Consider the following 25,178-nt stretch of genomic DNA (forward strand, 5'->3'; position numbering starts at 1 on the left):
GCTTCGCCCCACACGACTCTTCTAGTCCAGGCGCCCCCACCGTGCGCGAGCCCCAGCCAGACCATTCTATTATTCCGGGATTCTGCTGGCACTAGGGAGCTCGCTCGACCGAGGACTCCTCCGTTAAGATTGCTTTAAATAAAGTTTTCGCCATCAAAAAAAAAAAAAAAAAAAAAAAATGGAGGTGGTTGGCTGGGTGGGAGCTATTTCGTCTCCAAGGGGTTAGCCAATGCACGAAGGGGCTGAAAGGCGAGGACCGCGGGGCCGACTGGCGATTGGTTACACAGGAAGCCTGTCTGGGTCGTACCACACTTCCTTGGAGGGGTTCTAGAGAATGAGAGAGGATAGGTCCTTGCTTTTGAGTATTTCCAGCACACACATGTAATTATTTTTACTTCCAAGGATTTCTTCCTGGATACTGTGGGGCTAGCCTATGGGAAGCAGGAAAAAGACTTTCCCGGACATTCCCCCATTTCCCCCATTCCGCAGTACGCCAATCCTCCTCTCCCAGTCGTCTGCGGAACCCGACGGCCCTGCGCGCGCGCGCTCGTTCTCTCGCGTGTGTACGGCGCCGTGCTCCTGCAGCCAATCAGGCCGCGAGGTCGCCGCGGTCGCCGGGTTCGCGCGCACGCCCTGGAGCGGAGTGGGGGTGGGGGCTATGGGTGAATGGGAGAGTGAGCGGGGGCGGGCGCGGCGGCGCGAGCCGCATGAATGAGAGAAACGTGCCCCGCGCGAGACGTCGCGCGCGCCCGGGACGGGGAGCCAATGGGAACGCTGGGAGGGCTCGAGACCCGGCACTGAGGGCAGCGGCCGCGCGCCGGCTCGAAGACGAGCGTCGCCGAGCGGGAGCGCGCGTAGCAGGGCGGGCGTGGAGCGTGCGGGGGCCGCGCGCGGCCTCTCAGAGGCCGGACGGCACTGCCGCGAGGCGGCGGCGACAACGGCGGCGGCGGTGACGGGAACCGCGCCGGGGGTGAGTACCGGGGACACCGGCCCCTGCGGAACCGGAAGTGCCGGGCCAGGGAGGTGGGAGGGGAGAGTGACCTCTAGGGAAGGGGGACCGAGAAAGGGGGGAGGTGGTTTGAGGCCCCATTCCTGCTCCGGGCCGGGTCATCCAACTGCGGCGGGACCCGTGGGCCCCGGAAACGGGCGACGAGTAGAGGCCGGGGATCCGCGGCCGCCGGGGCTCTGGACGGGTTAGTGCCCGGCCGCCCGGTCCTGGCCCGGGACCCTGGTCCCTGCGCGCCTGGCGCCCGGCCGCCGCCCCTTCCGCCCCCGGTCCTGCGCCCCCGGGCTCTGCCGTCTCCCGCAGCCTCGGTGGGCCCTGCGGCCGCGGATTCCGTCTTCTCGGTCTCAGCCAGCTCTGCCCCGTATGGTGATTCTCCGTCTCCAGCTCCAGGGTGGCGACTGGGTGCTGTTCCCCTTTTGCCTCCCTGCATTTCAGGTCCCTTGCCCTCCTCTGCTGATACTTATTTTGGCTCAAGCCTCATCCTGTTACCTGTTCTCTCGCATCCGTCCGCTTTCTCCCCCTACCCCCACCAGCTGGGTGCTCCGTGCTTTTAGTACTTTGTACTTTTTGCTAGTGGGGCTCGAATGTGTTGGCCAATATTTTACCTATAGGTCTCTCTTTGTGGGACAAAGGGGTGGAAAGTGTTTTACCCACTTGGCCAAATGAAAACACTTTAACGAGAAGTAAGAAAGTGATTTAAAAGTTATGGAAGGAGGTGTAGGATCGGATATGTGTTATATTCTGGTCCTTTTATTTGCGTTGGATTTTTCACTTCCTGGTTAGTACCATTTTGTCTAGGTTGATCTTATATTAGCATCCCTGTCCTTTTGTCCCAGTATCCCTCTGTACTCCATCAAATCTCTTCAGAATGCTCATAATCACCCATTTTTAAAAATCCGCCCGATGCTTACAGGAATTGTATTGCCATACATACATACCTCCTATGTGGTAACACCAGTATTAAACTTAGGCTTGACTCCAGCCAACATCTTGACATGTGGATTATTCCATGATACCTTGGTTGCTTTGTGTTCAGATTTACTATATTGCTCTGTTAACATTACTTTATTTCGACAAATAATACTTGTGTTATGGTAATACTGCCCATACCCATTCGCCCCCTTTAAGGAGGTACCCACTTGTGTTAAGCCTTTATAGCGAGCCCTCTATAGTTTGTTTTACATATACATATTTCCATTCGGTAGATTACTCTGTGTCTGCATGTGTCATACACATTCTTGTACACCTTTCTCATGCTGGTGTGGATCCAGACTGCTGGCTGTGATGAACCACACTCACCTTGCAGTCTCATCCCTACTGCCCGTAGCACATTCTTCTGTTAAGACTTGGTATGTGTTTATTATGCCGAGTAAATTGTTCAGTTTTTGTCTTCTCCCTTCTCACATACGTGCCCTAAAGATTTCAGATGCTGATCTCTTTTGTTTCCCGTCACAGTACTCCCCAAATTGCATGGCCTTTTATGACCCTGTGACCCTGTATTGCTGTGGCAATATGAGCCCATGTGACTTTTTTCTTGTCAGAAGATACAATCTGAAATAAAGTAAGGTGTCTAAATGCTATTACTTCGGGTAAAATTTAAGCAGTGCAGCTTTCTGCCTTCTGTACATCTTTGGGCTTTTGAGGGGTAAGTTTAATAGTACTGCCCACAAACCAAGAATTTGCTTCTCAGTGTTTACAAAGTTACTCAGGCCTAAATTGAGACGGTTGGGCTTTCAGTCCTATAGAAACTCAGTGTTAAATAATCATAAAATCAAGAGCTAGAGGAGATTTATCTTTTTTAGGCCTTAAACAATTTCTTATAGTCTCTAAGTGTTCACTGTATTCTAATATTGCTGTTTGGCCCTGTAAAACTCTGTTTTTTTAAGGAAAGAGACAGTGAATCTTGAAGGAAGGTGCCTTTGCCTTCCATACCACAGGTAAGAGAGGAAGCGGTAAATTCCAGGGCACATTTGTATTTTGCTGTCTGAATCTTCTGACGTTTGAATCTCTGCCTTTGGTATTAAGGGAAATAGCAGGCTGCTTCAGTCAAATAAACTTTTATTTTTTACCTATTTATTTATTTATTTATTTATTTATTTATTTATTTATCTAGTTAGTTAGTTAGTTAGTTAGTTAGTTAGTTAGTTATTTTAAAGTAGGCTCCACACAGGGCTTGAACTCACTACCTTGAGATAAAGACCTGGGCTAAGATCACGAGTCAGATGCCTAACCAACTAAGCCATCCAGGCACTCCTGAACTTTTATTTTTAAATTCTAACTTAAGTAAAATTTTTGGTCTTCAGATTCCAAAATGTAATCACTGGGCAAGTAGTGTAGTGGATGAGAAAGTGGTAGAAAGGCTTTGGTTTGGCAAAGGGGCATGTGAACTCTGGTTCTTAACCTGACTGTTCAAGCGATTAAGTAGAATGGCCTCAGGCATTCTCTAGCCTTCAATTTTATGGAGTGGGGTAAGGGACTGTGTCACCAGATAATGTGAGTTAAGTGCTTTGAGATCACTAGATGAAAAGCATCCTATAAAATCCAAAGTGCTGGTGTTATTTGGGTACTACCGTCAACAGAAATAATTGTTACTCTTAATCATATGGGGAATGTGGGGCGCAGTTGAACTTCTGATAGGCCAGTGTAGGAATAAGGTGTTGAATTGGCAAGAACAGGACCAGCCCCTATGGTTGACTCGGAGTCTCATAGAGAGTGGCTCACCTCTCAGTTCAAGGACATTTCTCACCCAGGTCCTTTCATGGGTTATTCCAGCAGACCAAAAACTCAGCATCTGCCTCTTCAGGGTTATAACTAAAAAGCATAGAGAGATAAGAGACAGAGACCTACACAGAAAGGAAATGAGACATACTGTCCTAATTTTGAGGTTACTTTCTTCTTTTTTCATTGTTGCAATAAATACTCTCTTTTTCCAAAGAGAAGTCTCTTTTCTAGGACTGCCCTTCACCGCGGTGCCCTTGTATGTTTTTAGATTTTGATATTCTTGATATTTGTTACTGCCCGTTGGTGTCAGGTGAGACGCACCCCTTACAAGAGCTAGTTCTTTGATGACCTTAGGCCAGTGAAGCCATGTTCTTCTTTCCAATATGAACAGCACTGAGAAGAAGTAAAGATTGTGAATCCGTTGTTCTCTCAATTCAGAGTCCTTTCCCACCTGCACATAAGTGAAATGTATGCCATAAAAGGCACTTTTTAAACAGAGTAGCCTGTGGGGTTTAGTCATGATGTTTTCAAGAAATTCCCTGAAAGAATTTATCTGATAAAGGTATTTTTTTTTTTCCCCAGGTGAATCACTGTAACCCAGTTGAATTCTGCATCTAGAAAGCCCAAGACTGAAGAAGAAAGATCAGAGACATTGACTAACCTGGAAACAGGGACTTCTTTGGAACTTTGGTTTCATCATCCACAGTACCCTTTTAAAACTATCGTTGAGTGGAATTGATTTCTTCATCTTATTTTGCTTGTTGGGAAGAACATGGCTTCAGGGATTTTACGTTTCTCCTTAGTTTTGCATGAACTTGATAGGAAACGGAGCCCTTAGGGGGCTTGGGAATGACAAGAAGAGATTGAAGACCGACAAGCTCGCTTGCATGCGCGCTCTCTCTCTCTCTCTCTCTCTCTCTGTTTTCCCTCCCCCTTTGAAGAAAAGGATTTGCAACTCAACCTTGTAACAGCTGCTGCCCAGCTTTAGCCATCAAGAGAAAATAAATAAAATTAAACCACCATTGCTGGACTACAGACCCTGAAGTCAAGGTGTGGGAGTGGTGGCATTGAGGAAATTGCCTAAAAGGGACAAGGACTGCAGTGAAAACCGCTTCTCCTCAGAACTGGAAGGGGTCTCAGGTTCCCTTTTGGATTAAAATAGAAACACAGGGCGCACCTCTCTGAGGGGCACCTCACATCTTGTGGAGTGTGGTAGTCCTGGAGGTGCTATAGTGTCTCCTCAGAAGACTTTTGCCTTGCCCGAGGTGTTCTGCCCTGCCTGACAGTCTCCCCTTCTTGCCCTTGGAAGACTTGCCTCCATCCATGAGCTGTTCCTCGATCTGTCTGGTGGCCCATGTTCTCCACCCGCAACCATTTGCATGTGTACAGCCTGCTGTTTGTCCCCTCTTTGTAGACTGTACGAGTTGTGTTTCTTAATCTCTCCTTCTGCCTTGTTCTGGGGAGGTGGTTATTCATCATTTCGAATCACCTTTCCCCCTCCCATGTGCTTTCCTTCATTTGAGATCTTTTGACCTTTGGTTTTATTTGGGAGGGGGAAGGGTGATACTTTCACAATTTCGGTTTCCCCTGGTTTCCTTCTGTGCTCTCGTTGTCTGCTGCTTCCCTCATCCCATTTTCTTGTCTGTTCTGCCGCTGTGTGGGCCTGGGCTATGCGGCAGGGCAGACCTCCCATCAGAGCTCCAACATGCCCGCAGAGTCTGGAAAGAGATTCAAGCCCAGCAAGTATGTTCCAGTCTCCGCAGCCGCCATCTTCTTAGTGGGAGCTACGACCCTCTTCTTTGCCTTTACGTGAGTTCTCCCCCAGTGGTGGTATCTGGGGGGGCATTCCGTGGGAGGTGGGGTGGGGGTGCGGTTTCTCTGGAGTTTTGCCAGGTACTTGCCAGGCCTGGGCGGCTTGGTGTCCGATAGAGGTGAAAACAAACCTCAGAGACCTGGGGAGACGAGTGCGAAAAAGCCTGTCCTGTCAGCCTTGCTGTGTATAAATTGTACTCTTCTGAATCCCCTACCTTTCATTGCTTCCCTTCCTTTGGAATCACAGATGTCTTTGTGTTTTCCTATCCAGCTCCATCACGAGATGATCGTGAACTAGGAAGGAAGTAGGAGGAAACCACCAGAGAGGCTTGAAGCAGCTCAAGCAATCAGTTCTGTGAGAGAAAGAACCAGACTAGATGAGAGGTTTTTCACAGAGTAATGGCTTTTCCCCAGGCTCTCTGGAGCTGAGCATACTGGAGAATTGCAGGATTGATTTAGAAGATATACCAATGAGACAGCTGGGCTTTTTGTGTTACTCAGATGGTTTTCTCTGTACTCTTAAGAGCCGACGCCTGGAGAAGTGAAGGCCACTGGGAAAGGGCAGGCTTTATTTAGGAAGAGCCCTGGCGGGCTGCCTTCACATCCCTCCCTGCTGAGGGGATGGCAGTAATTCTTGCATTCCCTGGTCCTATTAGGAAGAGCCGTTGGCATCGAAAGGTTTCCTGCTTAGGGTATTCAGACTTTGTTCATCTGCCGGTCACTGGAGGAGACTGATTGATCTTCCCTCATCCTGTATTTTAGCTGTTACCCACCTGGCCAGCCTCTTTGCTGTTACCTGTTTATAAATTAACGTGTACCCGGCTTCCGAGCCTTAAACTGTTGAGTCACTGAGTTAGTGTTCTAGCTGTAGCTCTTGGAACAATCAGAGCATGCTAGATTTTCTGGGGAGTTCACTTTGCCGAGATTGAGGCTCAGACCTAATTGTGAGGTGTTGTTGAGAGCAGTGTGAGGCTGCTGGCAAGAGGAAGGAGATGGTTCGACGGGATAGGGAATAAAAGCAGTTTCGACTCATTAAAGGAAAAATGAAGCAGGAATTGCTAGTGGTGGGGGGAGAGGGGAGCAGTTACTATTATGCGGAGAAACCGAGAACTGTTATTAAATTCGAGGAGGGGAGGAAGACCACCCCCCCACCTCCTGCCCCAAGTTGAGCTTCAGATGCCAAAAGGAATTCTAAAAGATTTGTGTTGCTTGGCTAGTAGAGTCAGTAAAGCAATGATGTTTTTCTGTTGAGTCTTAAACGGGGAAAAAAAATGAATCTCTTATCTGAGGTATGAGCATCTTCCAACTTTCACCTGTTCCTCTGGAGGCTGGAGGATTCTTTGGCCCTCAGCTCTCCAGCCTGAGCATGCCTGTTGAGTCCCTCAAGGATCTAAAGCAGCCCTACTCTTCTCTGACTTTACCTCTCATAGTTTGTCTCTCTTGCTTAAATTCAACATGTTCAGTATTCTTTCCTTTTTTTTTTTTTTTTTTTTTAAGTTTATTCCTTTTGAGAGAGAGAATGTGTGTGAGCCAGGGAGGGGCAGAAAGAGAGGGAGAAAAATTCCCAAGCAGGCTCCATGCTGTCAGCACAGAGTCCGATGAGGGGCTTGATCTCCTGAGCAGCATCTCCTGACCAGGAGTCAGATGCTGAACCGACTGAGCCACCCAGGCACCCCCAGTGTTCTGTCCTTCGTGCATTGATTATCGAGAAGGAGGTGTGAGTCTTCAGTATGACTTGTTTTGGTTTCTGCTATTACGGCCAGCAAGTAGAATCAGCATTTTTTTTTTAAGATTTTAAAATTTTGACATAATCTCTACATCCAACATGGGGCTGGAACTCAGAACCTTAAGATCAAGAGTCTCCTGCTCTGCTGACTGAGCCAGCCGGGCTCCCCTTGAATCAGCATTTTAACCAAGGGATGTGTATATCCTTGTGGCAGTTGCGGTGCTGTGTCAGGAGGGATAGATTATAAGACCAGGTTGACACCTTTAGGCCTGCTTAATTCGAGAGGGTCTGTTTTCCTTCAAAAGGCACAGCCTTGGGGCAGCTAAGAAATTGAAGGGACTCACGGAGCGGTTTCTTTCTTCTAACCCACCTATTCCTGAGATAGGGCAGGCAGAGGCCCCATTCTTATTTTGTTAATCTGGAGCCATTAAAGTGCTTGGCTGGTTCTACCAGTTTCGCCACAAAGAGTTGTCCTGACGTAGGCATTTTCTCAACTGATAGTTGAAGCTATTTAACCTACTTTCTCATTCCTTGGTGCCTGGAAGTAGGGGCCCTCCAAATTCCATGGTGTCTCAGCCCCAGGAAAAAGAATTTTGGACAGTATGGACTTTGGAATGACTGCCTCCAATCCAGAGTTTGAAGAAGAGCCTTGTCCTAGCTGGAGTCTCCCTTGGCAGTTTCCTCAGGACCAGTTTCTGGGCTCGTTTCTTCCCCATGGAGACAAACACCCTATTTCTCTTTATCACTTACCTCTTGGTACCTGTGAAATTATCATCTTTTCCTTTCCATCTGACCGTAGCGGTTCCTCTGTAGGTGTAGGTCTGGGCTGAGCTGCTGCTGTTCTCAAAAACTGTTCCCCCATGGATTCTATCTCTTTTAAGGTTCAATTCTTTGGAGAACCTCCCTGTTTGAAACTATTTACAACCTAAAAAAGAATTTCTGGTTTCAGATAGACCAGAGGAAGACTCGTTTTTGTTTTTAAAATTTTTATTTTTAAGTAGTCTCTACACCTAACGTGGGGCTTGAGCTCACAACCGCGAGATCAGGAGTCAAGCGCTCCTCCAACTGAGCCAACCAGGCATCCCAGGGAAAGGCTCTCTTTGAACCAGCTCCTATTTGGGACCCTAAATCTGTAACTGCTCTGTCCTCCTCCTGTTCTCTTCACTAGCCTGTAACTGTCTGTTCTTACATCAGTCTGAGTCCCAAGAGGGGATGACTTTGGGGCCTAGAGAACCTGAAGTGGGAGGGAGAGTCCCTCTCAGTCGGCTGACATAATTAGTGCAGGCATGTAGCCTTAGGAACTCATTAGGAACAATTTACCCTCCGTCTTTCTCTGTCAGGTAGGGAAAGCTGTGAGCAGAAATTATTGGCTGGGCTTGGTCATCAAAGGGTGACCTTGTGCCCTGGAAAAGCTTGAGTAGAACAGTTGAGGCCTTCCCTTCAGAACTCTAACCCTTCCTTCCCATTCGCTCAGTTTGCCCTGTACCAAAACTGAGCAGGAGAGTTATTGAGGATTCTGTTTTCATTTTTTTCCTCTTTTGCTGTCCGGGAAGGAGAGTGTCTGATGAAGGAACCCTCTTCCTCCCAGTTAGGTCCTAGATGCTGTGTTTAAGGTAATGGGTCTGGATCCTCATCTATCTTAGTTTAAGTCCCCTTTCGTGATTGGCAAGGGTGGGGGGCAGTGCCAGGTAAGAGGAATCAGCACTGTTTTGGGGGTCAGGAGACTAATTTTGGTAAAGTCTGTTCACTGTTGTGGAGCTATTCTTTGTGTAATGAAGAAGTTGACCTTGGGGAGTTTATTTAAGCACCATGACCCTTTATCCAGTGAGATCTTCCGTGGAAGCCCAGTGCATAAGACACGAGAGGGGGGCTGCTCTGCTTCAAGTGAGGCTGGTGTGGAGAGGCCCAGCCGCTTGGTGTCTCCTCTTTGCCTCTTTCGGGGATCCCTGAGTCTTTCTTAGGACTCCTGGCAATAAGGTTTGAAATAAACCACTGAATTGCCTCTCCTAAAATCTCCTTGAGCTGTGAGTTAAGTCAGCTAGTGTCTTTTTGTGTGTCTACTTCTCAAGTTGGAGGGAGGGCGTAGGGGTAAGATCTCTGCTGCAGGGGGTCCTCTGCGGGAAGGAAAAAAAGTCAGGGTTGTCCGGAAATCCATGATGGTCTTTCCGGTGTGTCCCATCCATGAGAGTGCTTTCTGCTGTTCAGCTCCTGCCTCTAGCCCCTCCCAACTCTTTTACCCACGGCGTTGGGTAACCTCAGTGCCTCTCCCTCTGGTCCTTTTTTTCTTGACTGCAGAGGTGCTAGCACCTGATTTGAGTGGGAGTAGCCTCGTGATTTAGGGCATTAATTGAGCAGTGGATGTTCCTTTTACTTCCCACGTTGTTTTCACATCCAGGAATAAGTGCCCAAGTCCTACATCTTGCTCTCGGCTGCTTGAAAGTGTGCGTAAAGACACCGCAAATCAAGTGTTTTAAGAGAAACTTACCTACCTAGAAGGGGAGAAATTGTTTTCTCCTGGAATCTTGAGGATCCCCAGCGGCGGGAAGTGGAATATTCGTTCCAGCCTTGCCTCATCAACAAGGAGCAGTAGCCATAGACTATGTGCCAGGCATCGGTGGAATGCATAGACCTATGCTTCAGGAGCTTAGCGCCTCTGTTTTAAGTGTTCTTGAATTTCTAGTACCTCACAGAGGGGAAGTGGAATTAAGGATGAAGGTGGGGCTGGAATGATAATTGATGATGAGGGTGTTTGTTAATCATGTGGGGTTTTTTTTTGGTGTGGGGGGATGCCTTCTATCCAGTGAATGCTCAATATTAAGACAGCTGGTTTAGAAAAGAATTCCAGGATCTTTTCAGATATGTCTCCTTCGTTCTCATATCTATTATGTAGCTGAAGTAACACGATTGGAGTTCGCAGATTACCTAAGGCTACATAGCAAAGCATTGACTGAGATGGGATTAGGAGCCAAAGCTCCTTGACTCCTACTTTTTTCTTACCAGCAGCTTAACCATTTTTTATAACAGGGAAGTGTTAGAGAGGGCTTGGAAACAGATTTTCAGAAGTGTGGGGTTTTTTGTTTTTTGTTTTTAATTTTATTTTTTAAAGTAATCTCCATGCTCAGTGCGGGACTCGAACTCACGACCCTGAGATCAAGAGTCGCATGCTTTTCCATCTGAGCCAGCCAGGTGCCCCGGGGAGTGTAGGTAATGAAACCCACTCTCCCTGAAAACAGGAGTACTGAATGGGTGGGCAGAAGAACCTGTTCTTCCTGGGTTGGTATAGGTCTGGGAGTCTCATCAGTGAGTCAGCCAGCCTTCTGGGCTACGGCCACTCCCTAGGCTTTGGAGCCCTGTGATTATTGCCATAGGCTGAGGACCAGCCCCAACAGCTCCTCCTCAGCTCATTCCTCCCTTCCTTCCATCGAAGGCAACAGATTCAGACAGGCCATTTGGAGTGGTCACCTAGGAATCTGGCAAAGTACTATAGCAACTGCAAACCTCTCCACGAGCCAAGCAGAGTATGGGATGTGGCAGGAACGGACTCTGTTCCTTCACGCCTCTCCTTGGTGGGGTGTTCCCTCAGCTAGAGTGTGAAGGTTGGAAGCAGTGGGTTGGATTTCGATCTAGGGGCAGGTGCTGCCTGTGAAGTTGACTTACTTGCATCATTTCTAGATGCTGCTCCTGTGGGGGTGGGCTTTATTTTGGCAACAGATACCAGAACTGGATTCTGGGGTTACACACTTCAGCCGGGAAGAGTTGATATGAAGTTGCAGGAGTGGGGCGCCTGGCGTGCTCAGTCGGTACAGCAGGCGACTCTCGATCTTGGGGGTGTGCATTTGAGCCCCACGTTGGGTGTAGAGGTTACTCTTAAAAATAAAGTCTTTGGAGGGGAAAAAGAAGGTCGCAGGGGTGATGTCAACTATCCAGGGGTGGTGGTTGGCAGCACACCCAAGAAAAACTGGGTGATTTTCTTCACTTGGAAATGGAGAAGCTGAAGAAGGAATGGGGTCAGAAAGACGGCCATCTGGGCCTTGGAGGGGCTGACATCTCCTCCTCCTTCACCTTAGTTTCCCTCAGGGATTGAGGAACCTGTAGTTTGTCGGAAGCTCAAGAGGCCACAGTGGCTACAGTTGTCCATTCTAGGAATGAGACTTTTAAATCATGGGCACCTCTGTGTTCTAAGGATTCCATTTCTTTTTCCCCTTCTAATTATCTTCCCAGGCTGTAGGAGTCCAGTGAGTCACCCCTTCTCCTCTTCCCCTGGCGGAAATCGAAGCGACAGCTAAGTGCTAGGGAGGGGCTCTGACCTGGATGACTGGTTTTCAGTTTCTCTCCCTCCCTCCTAAGGAGCCTAGGAGGTCAGGCTTTGGGTGGGGCTGTGTAAGGCCTCTTCTTGCTTGTATTCACCCCAAACCCTGCCAGAGTACGGGGACATCTTTTCTGAGCCAGAGAACTGCCACAGGATGAGGCTTCCGTGGGAGACGTGGCTGGAGTAAGACGAGAGCTGTGACGGAGGGTCTGTTTTCCCTTGAAATCAGGGCCTGCGCCTTGCTTCGTTATTTTGTTTCCCAGTTATGTGCTGACCCGCCAAGAGAAGCAAAGAGTTAATTGATATTTACTATGTAAAAAGCCTAGCACGCAATAAACATTGACTTACATTTTTTGGTTTTAATGAATGGCTAAATGGAATTTGAATAAATAGTTGGAGGTGGTCAAGACTTGTGAGATGCTTTGTGACCATCAGTTTTGGCTCTTATTAGTTTTATCTGATTGGAGAGCTCAATTCCTGAAAATTGTCCTGATTTGTTCAGGGCTGTGCATTTTGATTTGATGGAGATAGAGCTCCTCTGTCAGCAGAATCCAGGGCTGCTGTGGATTAATTCTCCTGACTCATTTGCTGTCTTGTTCTCCTGGCCCCTTCTTCCTTTCTTTCAGTGAACTCTCCCTTTTCCTTCTGGCTGGTCTAGATAAAGGGGACAAGGACAGATGCTGTCCTCATTCTGGAGATTAAGTTCTCAGCCACAAAGCAGATTAGGGTACTTAGCCACTGTCTTGTAAGGGGAAGTTCTTCCTGAGCTGAGATAGGAGAGAGGGCACTTGATAGTACTGACAAAACAACCAGCGCATCAGATGTTCTGAAACTTCCAGCTCCCAGAGAAAGGAAGAGGTCTTATGGCGTTCCTACTCAGACTCCTGTCCTCACAGAAACAGCGTGTAACCCTGGACTAGGGCACCCTTTTCTTCTTGTCTTCTGTCAAAGAAAAGTTAACCTAAAGCATATCTTTTGGTTTGGACCCTTGGAATATTGGATATGTTTGGCTAGTTTCTTTTTCCTATAGAATTCAGGGCTGATTTGGTCTGATACCTGCTCTCCCCCACCCCCGGCCCTGCCACTCTTCTACTTCATTTATAGGCCTCAAGAGGTCTAGTTCTGTGTCTTGGTAGCTAGTCTTTTCCGTGTGGTCCCCCTGCCTCCCTTGAGAACTAGATTTTAGTTGAATAAAACTCTCAGGAATATCTGATGCAGGGAAGAAACTTTAGGCAGTTGAGAGTGGTTCAAAGCCAGCTGGGAAGAGGGAAGGGGAGCCAGAGAGGCAGGTGGTATCCTATGCTTTGTGCCAATGTGCAGGTCAGTGGGGCATGGCTGAGATCCAGCAGCCTGAGGCTGCTCGAGAAGGGAATGTGGCTGGTGTCAGTTACATACTTGGTCCCAGCTCTTGTGCCTGGCTAAAAGGAGGTGAGGACAGGTTCTGAAACATGGAAAGATTCACCGGGGAGGAATGAATCTGAAGAACACAGGCCTCAGTACAAGGGATTACAGTAGGAGAGATTCTGAGTCTTGTACCTTGATCTAAAATGAGTGTTTCTGTGGGAAACTAGACGTACTTGTTGAGAAGGATAAAGATAATTTGAGACCGTAGAGGTGGCACACGCAAGATTTCTAGCTGTGGGGCTGTATGATTGGTGTCCAGAGTGGTGGAGCATCCCCTCATTTTCTTTATTATCCGTACAGCTGTCCAGGACTCAGCCTCTACGTGTCACCTGCAGTGCCCATCTACAATGCCATTGTTTTCCTCTTTGTGCTGGCCAACTTCAGCATGGCCACCTTCATGGACCCAGGGATTTTCCCTCGAGGTAAGATCTCTCTCTCCTCTTGGAACCTCCTCACTACCTTTGAAAATTAGTGATTTTTGACATACACGTTTGGTCCCGGGCCTTAGGACTCCTAGGGGTTTGGGATACTTCTGTAGTCTAAGGCGAAAAGCGGGTTGGGGTCTTCTGGAATAGATGTCCTAACTTCTAGTCATGTGATTCACTTTGGGTCAACTCTTTGATTTTCAGTTACTCATTCATCAGAAATTCATTTCAAGCACGTGGGCTGGGCATTATCCGTAGGCACAATGATAATCTACAGTGGATTAGACAGTTATCACAGTATGGGGTAAACTGGTGGGGGCATAGGCAGGGTTCTGGGAGAGCACAGAAAAGGGAGCATTTAGAGCTGCCCAAATAAATTGGGGAAATGCTGCGAGGAGGAGGCAGGAAAGACTTCAAGCGGAGGATGGCAGGGAAGTGTGTTCTCGGCTGAGAAAGCAGCAGGAGCCACGAATGCCATGCTTAGTGGGGTAGCAGACAGAGTGCACAGTGAGGCCAGACAGTGTAGGAGGTAAACCAAGAGCCAAATGGTGAAAGACTTTGGTGTGCTAAATTAATGGATGCTGTTTCTTCCTTTGGACAGCAAGAGGTCTTTAACTGGAGGAATCATGGGATCAGATTTTGTTTTACAAAAATAAATCTTATAAAAATGTACAGATACCTTTTGGGAGGCAATTGCAATAATGTAAACTAGATGAGAACTTGAATTTGAGGCTGGATTTATAGACTTTTTTTCAGTAGACTCAACAGAGTTCTTCATGACCGTTTGCTTATTGGGGGAGAGTAGGAGAGTGAAGGAATTGTCTAGGGTCGTCCCAAGGTTCCTAACTTGGGAGATAGTTGGATGCTGATTTTTATAAAACAAGATATGAGTTACAGGAATGTTGAACAGGTTTGGAAGGAAGACAGCCCATTAGACATGTTGAACTTGAGATAGTTATGGGTCATTCAGGTATAGTCAGCCAGCTGGCAGTTTGGTCAGAGACCTGGGTCTCATAGGCTTCAGCCATGTGGTGTTTGAAGCAACGGGAGTAAGGTTGTCTAGAGAAAGTACAAGGTAAGGAAAGAACCAAGGTCAGATCTGACCAGCATTGACATTTTAATGAGCAAAGGAGGAGGAGGAGCCACTGAAGAGGGACTGAGTAAGAAGGTTAGTAGGAGAAGAAACTGCACAGAGTGGGAACTAATAAGAAAGGTTCACAAAGTTCATGATGGTTCGCAGTATCAGAAATTCGATCCAGTGTGAAAAACTCAGAACTGCCCGTTGGAATTTGTGATCTTGACGAGAATAGTTGTCATAGTGTGTTTAGGTATGTATGTGTGTGGGAAAAATACAGGTAAATAATAAACCAAACTGCCATGGTTTGGAAGGCAGTGAATGGGCAGTGAGGAAGCAGAGTCCATGAATGCTAGGATTACTCTTTCAAGAAGTTAGAGAAGGCAGAAGATGGATGTCTTACGAAAGAGAGAGAGGCTTTTGGCCTTTTTCTTTTTTGTGTGCTAGAGAAGATGGAAGCACTCTGGTCACGTGAGGAGGTGGAACCAGAGAGGCGAGGGAGATGGTGGAAGAGAGGCCTTCCAGAGTGAGGGTGTGCTTTCCTGCGCACGTTGGAAGGGTTGTGCTTACAGAAGAAGCAGGCTGTTCTGGGAGAGGAGGTGAGAGTCAGGAACTGTCATTAGAGTTAGAAGTCGATAAGGGTTGTTGCTGATAACCAGTTTTTCTGTCAAACGTGAAGTTAGCTTTTAAGAGTGAGAGATGAGGTTTTCCTGAGATCATTGCACTCACAAAGCCTGTGTCGCTGTGCTTTGTGACTCCTGTCTCAAAGATTAGTTGAACCGAAGGAACTTGGAGTCCCTAAAGCCAAAGAGGACTGTTTTAATGAGCCTTTAATGTTCATATATTAAATATTTATTGATCTAATATGGAAGGCATTATCGTGGTCATTTGGGATGACTTTTTTTTTTTTTTTTAAAGGTTCTTGCTTTCAAATAGCTCAGTGTGGAAGGACAAATAGGGATGATGTTTATATGAATAAATGTCCTGTACTGTGTGCTAAGGTCTAAGAGTAAAGAACCGTGTGGTGTCTTAAGAAGAGAAAGCGCTTGTTTCTGATAGATGATGGGTGTGGAAAGATCAGAAATTTCAAAATAAGTAGCATTTTAATTTTTTTCCTTTAAAAGGAAGCTTGTTTTATTTTTTATCTGTTTTTTTTAATGTTTGTTTATTTTTTAGAGAGGGAGGCAGCGAGCAGGGGAGGGGCAGAGAGAGGGAGACACTGGCTCCGAAGCAGGCTCCAGCCTTTGAGCTGTCAGCACAGAGCCTGATGCAGGGCTCGAACTCACGAACTGTGAGATCATGACCTGAGCCAAAGTCGGATGCTTAACCGACTGAGCCACCCAGGCACCCCAAGAGGAAACTTTTTCTAAAAGACCTTAATAAGTAGTGAGTATTTATTATGCAGAAAGCATAAAAAAGAAATATATGACCTGTAATTACACAGCCCAAAGATAACTACTATTTATATTTCCCTTCAGTGTTTTGAGGATTTATGTATATAACATTTATATGTACCACTTATCTGTAGCAAACGTGTATGTGTTTTTGTGTCTGTTTTCAAAATGATCTTTTTGTTTGTATAGTTCTTTACCTTGCATTTTTTTACCTATCTGTATTGTAAACACTTCCCCAGATCAGTAAAAGTTGGAAACTTAATTTTTAATCCCTGCTCCTTCGTTTATTTAATGTTTCCTTCCCACATGTATTTTTTCTAGATTAATAATAAAAAATAAAAATTGTACACAGCAGATGAGAAGGCAAATAATGTACTTTCAGTTTTGAAGTAGGATCATGAGTTTCTGATAGTTGAAAATTGAAAGGGCATTCAGGTAAGGAGAGTGTCTTGAGCCAGCAAACAATACTGAAATATACAGGAGATTAATAGACTAGGGGAAGCTCTTTTGGGGAAGGGGTTTGTGCGTGGAAAAAAAGCTTGCTGTTAGTTCCTCTCTTGGATTGCTGTAGTTTTCACGTATAGATGTTGAACTATTATGCCGACTCTTTGTGTATGTGCTTTGATATGTAAATTATTTCCTCAAAAATGTAATTCGTAATATGTAAACCAAGTGTCAGCATACCCATGTCAGAACTACCTCTGAGTCATATTCTCCCGAACCTCATTTCCCACCGTGTTCCCGTGGCGTTGGGTACAGAGCTGATCTCACAGTTTTAGTTACTAGTTCCTGTTCTCTCTTACCCATTAGACCGAACTCCTTGAAGGCAGAGGCCATACTTACATATCACTGCATCCCTTGTGCCGAGTCCAGTCCTGGCACCGTTGTTTTTTAACTGATTATTCCTCTCTTGCAGCTGAGGAGGATGAAGACAAGGAAGATGACTTCCGAGCTCCCCTTTACAAAACGGTGGAGATTAAGGGCATCCAAGTGCGCATGAAATGGTGCGCCACTTGCCGTTTCTACCGTCCTCCCCGCTGTTCCCACTGCAGTGTCTGTGACAATTGTGTGGAGGTAAGCACCCTGAGTGGGGTCGGCCTGGGTGCCTACTCTGAGTTCTCTTCTTCCTGCCCTTGGAAGAAGAATTGAATCCTCTGGATTCGGGGCCATGGATGAAATACAGCCCTGGCTAACGGTCTGGGCCGTATGGAAGCTCTGTCAAAAAGTGTTACCAGTGATGTACACACGAGGGGCGCCTGGGTGGCTCAGTCGGTTAAGGGTCCGACTTTAGCTCAGGTCATGATCTTGTGGTTGGTGAGTTCCAGCCCTGTGTCAGGCTCTGTGCCGACAGCTCAGAGCCCGGAGCCTGCTTCGGGTTCTGTGTCTCCCTCACACTCTGCCCCTCCCCAACTTGTGCTCTGTTTTTCTCTCTCTCTTTCTCTCAAAAGATGAATTAACATTAAAAAAAAAAAAAAAAAAGGCTGTCCGCCTGAGAGGTAGAGAGCATAACTATTTGTCTGTTATAGGAGGGACCCCAAATGGGAATGGGCTTTCCCGACACCAGGATTCATAGCCCTAGCCTTCTGTCCCTTGACTCATCTTTTTGGTTATTGGTCCTGGTTTTGTGTTACTTCTTGCATCTACTACATCATGCAGTCCGTTGCATTCAGACTTTACAGCTATATTTCTCTTCCTGCTTGAACTGCTGCAGCCCTCATCTTTTATTTTTAAACCCTTTTTTTCCAATCAGTTTTTACTTAGCTGGAAGCAGTGGTCTGCCAGATTTTCCTTCCAGGCCTCTCTTCTCGTGAATCTTGATGTTTTTGCAAAGCCTCTGATATTCATCCCTTTTGGAGTTCTTTGGTCACATTGGATAAACTTTGATCAGCTTCTGGGAGGTCTTCCTTACAGCTTGATAGAGCAAGATAAACTGCATGAGCCTGTTGTTAATTTTGCAGCTGAACGGTGAACTTGATCACGTATTACTGAAAGTAAAACTTCAGTTCTGACATTTGTTCCTGCTGTTGACAGAAGCGATTTAGGGCTATGGTCCAAGGACGCTTCTCAGTCTTTCTCTTTTTGCCCCTAGGAATTTGATCATCACTGCCCCTGGGTGAACAACTGTATTGGTCGCCGGAACTACCGTTATTTCTTCCTCTTCCTCCTTTCCCTGACAGCACACATTATGGGTGTGTTTGGCTTTGGCCTCCTTTACGTCCTCTACCACATGGAGGAACTCTCAGGGGTCCGCACGGCTGTCACGTATCCTTCAAGGCCTATGGGTTTCGGGCTGGGGAGGGAGGAGGAGGAGGAAAGCTGAGTGCTGTGGTGGCGCGGGTCAAAGGTCACGTGGCTGTTGCAGGGGCCGGGGATGGTGGGATTGAGCCGCTCTGTTCTCCTTGATTCTTTGGCTTTAGAATGGCAGTGATGTGTGTGGCTGGCTTATTCTTCATCCCTGTAGCTGGCCTCACGGGATTTCACGTGGTGCTGGTGGCCAGGGGACGCACAACCAATGAGCAGGTACGGGGAGAAGGGCTGGGAAACCTCTGTAGAGCTGGACGCGGGAGTCTTAGCCCTCCAGTAGGAGCGGAGTGGAGTGCTTCCGTAGATGGCTGCTTGATGGGTACTTTCTGTGATGTAGTGTCCACGCTCCTCATGCAGGCATGAGCACAGAGCCATTCTCAGTTAACAACCATTTGCAGAATGCTCACTCATATACTGGACAGTTTGAATTCTGAGCTGATGGAAACAGTAATAGACCTAGGCCAGTGCTCAGAAAGCTTCTAGAGCTGCTTGAAGGAAAACACTTACTTCTGTGCACGTAATAGCAGTGACCTTACTTGCTTACGTGTATATTATCTGCGTATCCCCGTTTCACATGAGAACACTGGGCCTACGGTCAAGTAGCTACCACGAAGTAGATGTAGGATTTGAACTGAAGACCCTGATTCTGGAGTCCCCATTCTTAGCCATGACAACTAGAAGCTTCTTGACGGCAGGACTGTGTTTTACTCATTTTTTATCTCCCAAATGGTGGGTGCACAATAATTGATTTGTTTTTGGCCTTTGGGGATCAAGGTCCCATGTCTGACTGATAGGGCCCCATTTTGCTCCTTCTAGGTTACGGGTAAATTCCGAGGAGGTGTGAATCCCTTCACCAATGGCTGCTGTAACAACGTCAGCCGTGTGCTCTGCAGTTCCCCAGCACCCAGGTACACCCACCCCTCTGGTCTAGTGTTCATTCTTGGTCAAAGCTTTTGTCTTTGGGCTTGTTCTAGTCTCGGGGGGGTTGGGTGGGAGACTGCCAGTTAGGGAGGGTTCTCTTACAATGGGAAGTGCCTACAAGGGAGAGAAATGGCATCCTTTAGTGGACCTTCTGAATTCAGTTGACATTCCTCAGGTATTATGGTTACTGTCCTTTGAGAGTTCAGGGTGAGATTTATTGCAGAGAGGCTTGATCTAGGTATCTGCCCAGAGGCCTAGTCGTGGTGCAGTTCTTCATGGCATCTAAGAAATCAGTTCAGTGCTAAGCTTTTTGCTGCCTTGGTGAGACCGTGTTTGTATTTGTAAAAATGCTTAATACAAGGTAGGCAACCAATAGATATTTTAGAATGAGTGAATGAAAGCCGTCTCGCTCTTGACACTCAGGTACTTGGGAAGACCAAAGAAAGAGAAGACTATTGTTATCAGACCTCCCTTCCTTCGACCAGAAGTGTCAGATGGGCAGATAACTGTGAAGATCATGGACAATGGTATCCAGGGAGAGCTGAGGAGAAGCAAGGTGAGGAATTTAGGGAAGTAAAGTAGGTAACTTGGGGACTTGCATGGCAAAGAGATGGAAACTTGATTTTAGTTGACATTACTCTTTTTTTTTTTTTTCAACGTTTATTTATTTTTGGGACAGAGAGAGACAGAGCATGAACGGGGGAGGGGCAGAGAGAGGGAGACACAGAATCCGAAACAGGCTCCAGGCTCTGAGCTGTCAGCACAGAGCCCGACGCGGGGCCCGAACTCACGGACCGCGAGATCGTGACCTGGCTGAAGTCGGACGCTTAACCGACTGCGCCACCCAGGCGCCCCTTAGTTGACATTACTCTTAACGGTATTTATCACTCTCTGACTTGTGTTAAAAATTACTTAAGTACAGGGGCGCCAGGCTGGCTCAGCTGGTAGAGCATGCAACTCTTGACCTTGGGGTGATGAGTTTGAGCCCCACACTGAGAGTAGAGAGTTTACTTAAAATAAATAAATGAAAGAAAATCTTTTAAAGAACTAGTTAAGTACATATCTTTTTTCCATTAGATTGTGGGTTCACTGACGGTAGAATTTGAGTCCATTCATTTCCTTGTCTTCATAGGACTTAATGTAGCAGCTTCCAGATGGTAGGAGCTCAACAAATAGTTGGTGGAAATGAACAAATAAGTGACAGAATTAAACCTTGTTGAAGACTTTTCTTTATCCGTTGTCATCCCCCAAATGGCTCTTGTCCCTTGTCTTCTAGTCCCAGTTTAGAAATACATAATTGGCGCCCCGGCGCCCCTCTTGTACCGGTTTAATTAATCCTTGGAGCTGCCCTTACACCCAGTTCTCCAAATCTGATTTTCCCTCGTTTATCCAGTCTAAGGGAAGCTTGGAGATAACGGAGAGCCAGTCTGCAGATGCCGAACCCCCACCTCCTCCTAAGCCGGACCTGAGCCGTTACACAGGGCTACGAACACACCTCAGCCTGGCTACTAATGAGGGTAAGAGCAGTGGCAGACGTGAGAAGGTTACTGTATGCTGTGGAGAAGACGGGCAGCCAAGGGCGGGGAGCCAAGGTTGTGTGGCTGAGAACACCCAACAGGTGGGCCTCGGGCCGCTTCTTTGGACAGCCGGGACAGGAGAAAGGGGATGCCACTTAGCTGTTTGCAGTGAACTGAACTTTTGTCGTTGGGTGGGGGCGGGGGAGGCGGGGGTACTGTCGGCCTTCAGATAGACCAAAGAACCTCCCAGACCTCTTTGGTGCATTCTGTCTCTCTGGGTTCTGGGCCGGTATGAGTCTTTAGTCTCGGCTGCAGCAAAGTCACGTTCCTGGGACTTTTCTGTTGCCGGGTGTATCTGTTCGTACCTTGTTCTCCCTCCGTCCTTCAAGGAGCGCTGGCCACGTTAAGAGAACGGCTTGTAAAGCGGTGTCCCCGGGCCTTTTTTCCTGCAGATAGCAGCCTCTTGGGCAAGGACAGCCCTCCCACACCCACCATGTACAAGTACCGGCCGGGCTACAGTAGCAGCAGTACGTCAGCCGCCATGCCTCATTCCTCCAGCGCCAAGGTACTCAGTACTCTGTGAGAAGTAAGGCTCTGATGTAGGTCAGCTGTTCTGGGAAAAAGAATATCGGAGAAGGGAAGGAAGAAACCGAAGACATTTTACCAATTGTTGGCATTAATGGGCTTGAGTCTCCTTGACAGCGTGTCCTTCAAAGAGGGGGCAATGTAGCAGACTAGATAAAAGCACTGATGATAGCACCGCATCTGAGTTCAGCACCCATCGTGGGCAAGTTACCTGACCTCTCTGAGCCTCGTTTTCTGTATCTTATTTCATATATTTGTTGTTTTATTTTAGATAACTTATAAATGAAATAAAATTATTTATTTTAGAGAGTGCGCGTGAGCCAGGGAGAGGGGCCCAGGGAGAGGGAATTTTAGGCATGCTCCACCCTCAGCGCCGAGCCCGACCCCGGGCTCGATCCCATCACCTGGGGCTCGATCCCATGACCCTGGGCTCACAACCTGAGCCAAAATTGAGTCGGAGGTTTAACCACCTGAGCCACCCAGGTGTCCCTCATTTTTTGCATCTTAAAATGAGATACTTGTTCCAACTCGTAGGTGTGCTTTAGGCGTTGAACAAGATGATGCGTGTAAAAGTTCTGAGCATACTGGCGGCACATGACAAATACTGTTTCTGACTGACTCTTGGGCCTAGGATCTGTCACAAGAGGAGGAGTGCTAAGAGCACGCTTTATTTTCTCCCTCAGTTGAGCCGTGGGGACAGCTTGAAGGAGCCAACCTCGATTGCGGAGAGCAGCCGCCATCCCAGCTACCGCTCGGAGCCCAGCTTGGAGCCAGAGAGCTTCCGTTCTCCCACCTTCGGCAAAAGCTTTCACTTCGATCCACTGTCCAGTGGCTCACGCTCCTCCAGCCTCAAGTCGGCCCAGGGCACTGGCTTTGAGCTGGGCCAGTTGCAGTCCATTCGTTCAGAGGGCACAACCTCCACCTCCTATAAGAGCCTGGCCAACCAGACACGCAACGGAAGCCTATCCTATGACAGCCTGCTCACTCCTTCAGACAGCCCTGATTTCGAGTCCGTGCAGGCAGGGCCTGAGCCAGACCCACCTTTAGGCTACACCTCTCCCTTCCTGTCAGCCCGGCTGGCCCAGCAACGGGAAGCCGAGAGGCACCCACGTCTGGTGCCAACTGGTCCAACGCACCGAGAGCCCTCGCCAGTCCGGTACGACAATCTGTCGCGCCATATTGTGGCCTCCCTCCAGGAACGAGAGAAGCTGCTACGCCAGTCACCCCCACTCCCGGGCCGTGAGGAAGAACCAGGCTTGGGGGACTCAGGCATTCAGTCAACGCCGGGCTCAGGCCATGCCCCTCGTACTAGTTCCTCCTCAGATGATTCAAAGAGATCACCCTTGGTTAAGACTCCACTGGGACGCCCAGCTGCCCCCCGTTTTGGCAAGCCAGATGGGCTAAGGGGCCGGGGACTAGGGTCCCCTGAACCAGGCCCAACTGCCCCATACCTGGGCCGATCTATGTCTTACAGCAGCCAAAAAGCCCCACCTGGTGTCTCCGAGGCAGAGGAAGTAGCCTTGCAGCCATTACTGACCCCCAAGTAAGTATGAGTCCTTCCTGACCCTCAGTGGATTTTAAAGTTCGCCTCGGGGCCTACATAAGGTGTCTTGACTTCACTTGTGTGCAGGTGGACTCAGAGGCGCCTGCTTGTAGATCGCTCATTTCGCTCACTCTCTCCAGCTGCCTGCATGGGCTATTCCTGTTAAAAGCCTAAAGAGCAATACTTTTATCTTCATCCTGTTTTCCCCAAATGTATTTATTTGCCTGAGAGCAAGTATTTCAGGTAGCCGCTGTTGGAGAGAAGGAATAAATAGGGGAGATAGGGCATCAGGTTTGTGTTAAGCAGGGCAATAAAATAGGTGGGAACGTTTGGGTAAGAAAGTATGCATGTAGAAAAGCACATCAGTTCTCATAACTTTTTTTTTAACCTTATTCATTTTGAGAGAGAGAGAGAGAGAGAGAGCTCGAGTGGGGAAGAAGAGGGAGAGAAAATCCTAAGCACGGACCTAGAGCCTGTGAACCGTGAGATCATGACCTGAGCCAAAATCAAGAGTCAGGGGGTGCCTGGGTGGCTCAGTGGGTTAAGCATCCAACTCTTGGTTACAGCTCAGGTCATGATCTCACGGTTCTTGGGTTCGAGCCCCACATCGGGCTCTGTGTTGACAGTGTGGAGCCTGCTTGGGAGTCTCTCTCTCCCTCTCTCCCTGCCCCCTGCCCCCATCAAAATAAATAAATAAATAAACTTAAAAAAAATCAAGAGTCGGGCCCTTAACCCAGGCTCCCCTGTTCTATTAATTTTTAAAACAGTCTCCCTTTTCTGTGTTTCGTGTCCCAGTTCTGATGACACCTATCTTTTTTCCTTCCTAGAGATGAAGTACAGCTCAAGACCGCCTACAGCAAATCCAACGGGCAGCCCAAGAGTATAGGCTCTGCCTCCCCTGGCCCAGGCCAGCCTCCGCTCAGCAGCCCCACAAGGGGTGGAGTCAAGAAGGTGTCAGGGGTGGGTGGTACCACCTATGAGATTTCCGTGTGAGCCTTCAGCACCTCCCTTCCGCCCCACGCCTCTGCGCCTACACCAAAGGGCCCCAGGTGGCCACCTTCCTTTCCTCAAGGGGCTCCCCTCCCCTGCATGGACATTTTTTTAAACCACCGATTCCAAGAGGATGAGGAGCGTTTTATAAAATGCAGTGGGGTTGGGGAGTTGGAGAGTTGGGGCCCTGAGACTGGGGTAGCAATCCCCTTCACCTTTTAAGACCTTCCCTTCCTTAACCCCTGGACCAGACTCAGTGGACATTTGTGCAATTGCTCGCCCTGGAGGGAACCAGATCATTTTTAAACCAGAAATAATTTTTTTTATTATTGTTACGGATTCTATTTTTTTCCTCTCTGCGTTACCAGGTGTGTGTGTACATATATATATATATACATATATATATATTATAAATATCAAAGAAATTCTATATCTATCCTGGGATGGGAAAATGAGGGAGGGATATGTAGGAGGGGTATCGTACTCTTCCCATTCCTCAGACCAGCAGGAAAGAAGTGGGGACATCCATCGAAGTCTTCCTTTTCCAGTGGTTCCCTCTCTTGTCCCAGTTACCCACTAAGGAAACAGCACCCCCTGTTGTTGGTGCATAGTGATCAGGAAAGACACCTGGGGGAGAGGCGAGTCTGGGGTCTTGGTCAGAGGAGGGAAGGACTTGGAGAGGAGAGTTAGTTTTCTAGGCTCACTGGCACTTAGTTTCCCCAGGAAAGGGGTCACAGCCCCATGACTTTGGTGGTGGTGGGGAGATCAGGAAACGAGCTTGGCTGAACTCCAGAAACAATATTGGATAATCCCCCCTGCTTCTTGGGGGAGAGGGATTAGGGTGGGCTCCTTTAGTCCCCTCAGAGCCTTCCCCCAACTCACACGGTTAACATTATTTTTAAATCCAAGGCCGGGAGAGATGAATCCAAAAAGCAATATTTTTCATCACATGCCAAAAATGGGATAGAGAGAAGGAGCGGCAGGCCTAGGCCCCTCCGATTGTCCCTTGGGGGTTACCCCTCCGCCCACCTCAGTATGGTGCTGGGTAGTGGGGGTACCTGGGTTCTAACCTCTAAATAGGGGAGACCCCAGCCTCTAGACAGAGGCCCTTTTATTTTTTATTCTGATTAGCCATTTTAAACCAACAAGGAATAAAAAGAAATCCTGATCTAACCAGCTCCCCCTGACTTGTGTTATTTTGTCTGGTTAAGGCAGGGTGAATGGTCTCTGGTGGGAAGTTACAAAGAAAACTTCATAAGCTTCTCTTGTCCTGGCTCACCTTTAGGCAGGACTATAGTGAAAATAACTACTTGAAACGTTACAGGACAGGTCCTGTTTTTATTTTGGTGACTTAATTTAAAAATTCCTGAAAAGTCTCTTGTGACCGTCAAAACTCCTGGTCATTTCAAAGCTTAGAGAATCTTGACTGCCACAGTTCTTTAATAC

General features: G+C 47.8%; 1 protein-coding gene across 2 annotated transcripts; it reads left to right on the forward strand.

Moving 5' to 3' along the window:
• Window positions 1-689: 689 nt before the first annotated feature.
• Window positions 690-24,908, forward strand: ZDHHC5 (zinc finger DHHC-type palmitoyltransferase 5). Of its 2 annotated transcripts, none has more exons than XM_030330787.1 (12): window positions 690-970; window positions 4,310-5,536; window positions 13,279-13,400; window positions 16,789-16,946; window positions 17,962-18,134; window positions 18,290-18,392; window positions 18,993-19,084; window positions 19,521-19,653; window positions 20,491-20,614; window positions 21,067-21,179; window positions 21,883-22,742; window positions 23,570-24,908. In XM_030330787.1, exons 2-12 carry the CDS (start codon window positions 5,433-5,435, stop codon window positions 23,733-23,735), a joined length of 2,148 nt encoding a protein of 715 aa, XP_030186647.1. In that variant the 5' UTR covers window positions 690-970; window positions 4,310-5,432; the 3' UTR covers window positions 23,736-24,908. The 2 variants fall into 2 exon arrangements, with proteins under 2 accessions (XP_030186647.1, XP_030186648.1); XM_030330788.1 differs by lacking the exon at window positions 690-970 and adding an exon at window positions 2,223-2,943.
• Window positions 24,909-25,178: the final 270 nt, after the last annotated feature.

Source organism: Lynx canadensis, chromosome D1, assembly GCF_007474595.2.
Source record: "Lynx canadensis isolate LIC74 chromosome D1, mLynCan4.pri.v2, whole genome shotgun sequence".
Lineage (NCBI taxonomy): Eukaryota > Metazoa > Chordata > Mammalia > Carnivora > Felidae > Lynx > Lynx canadensis.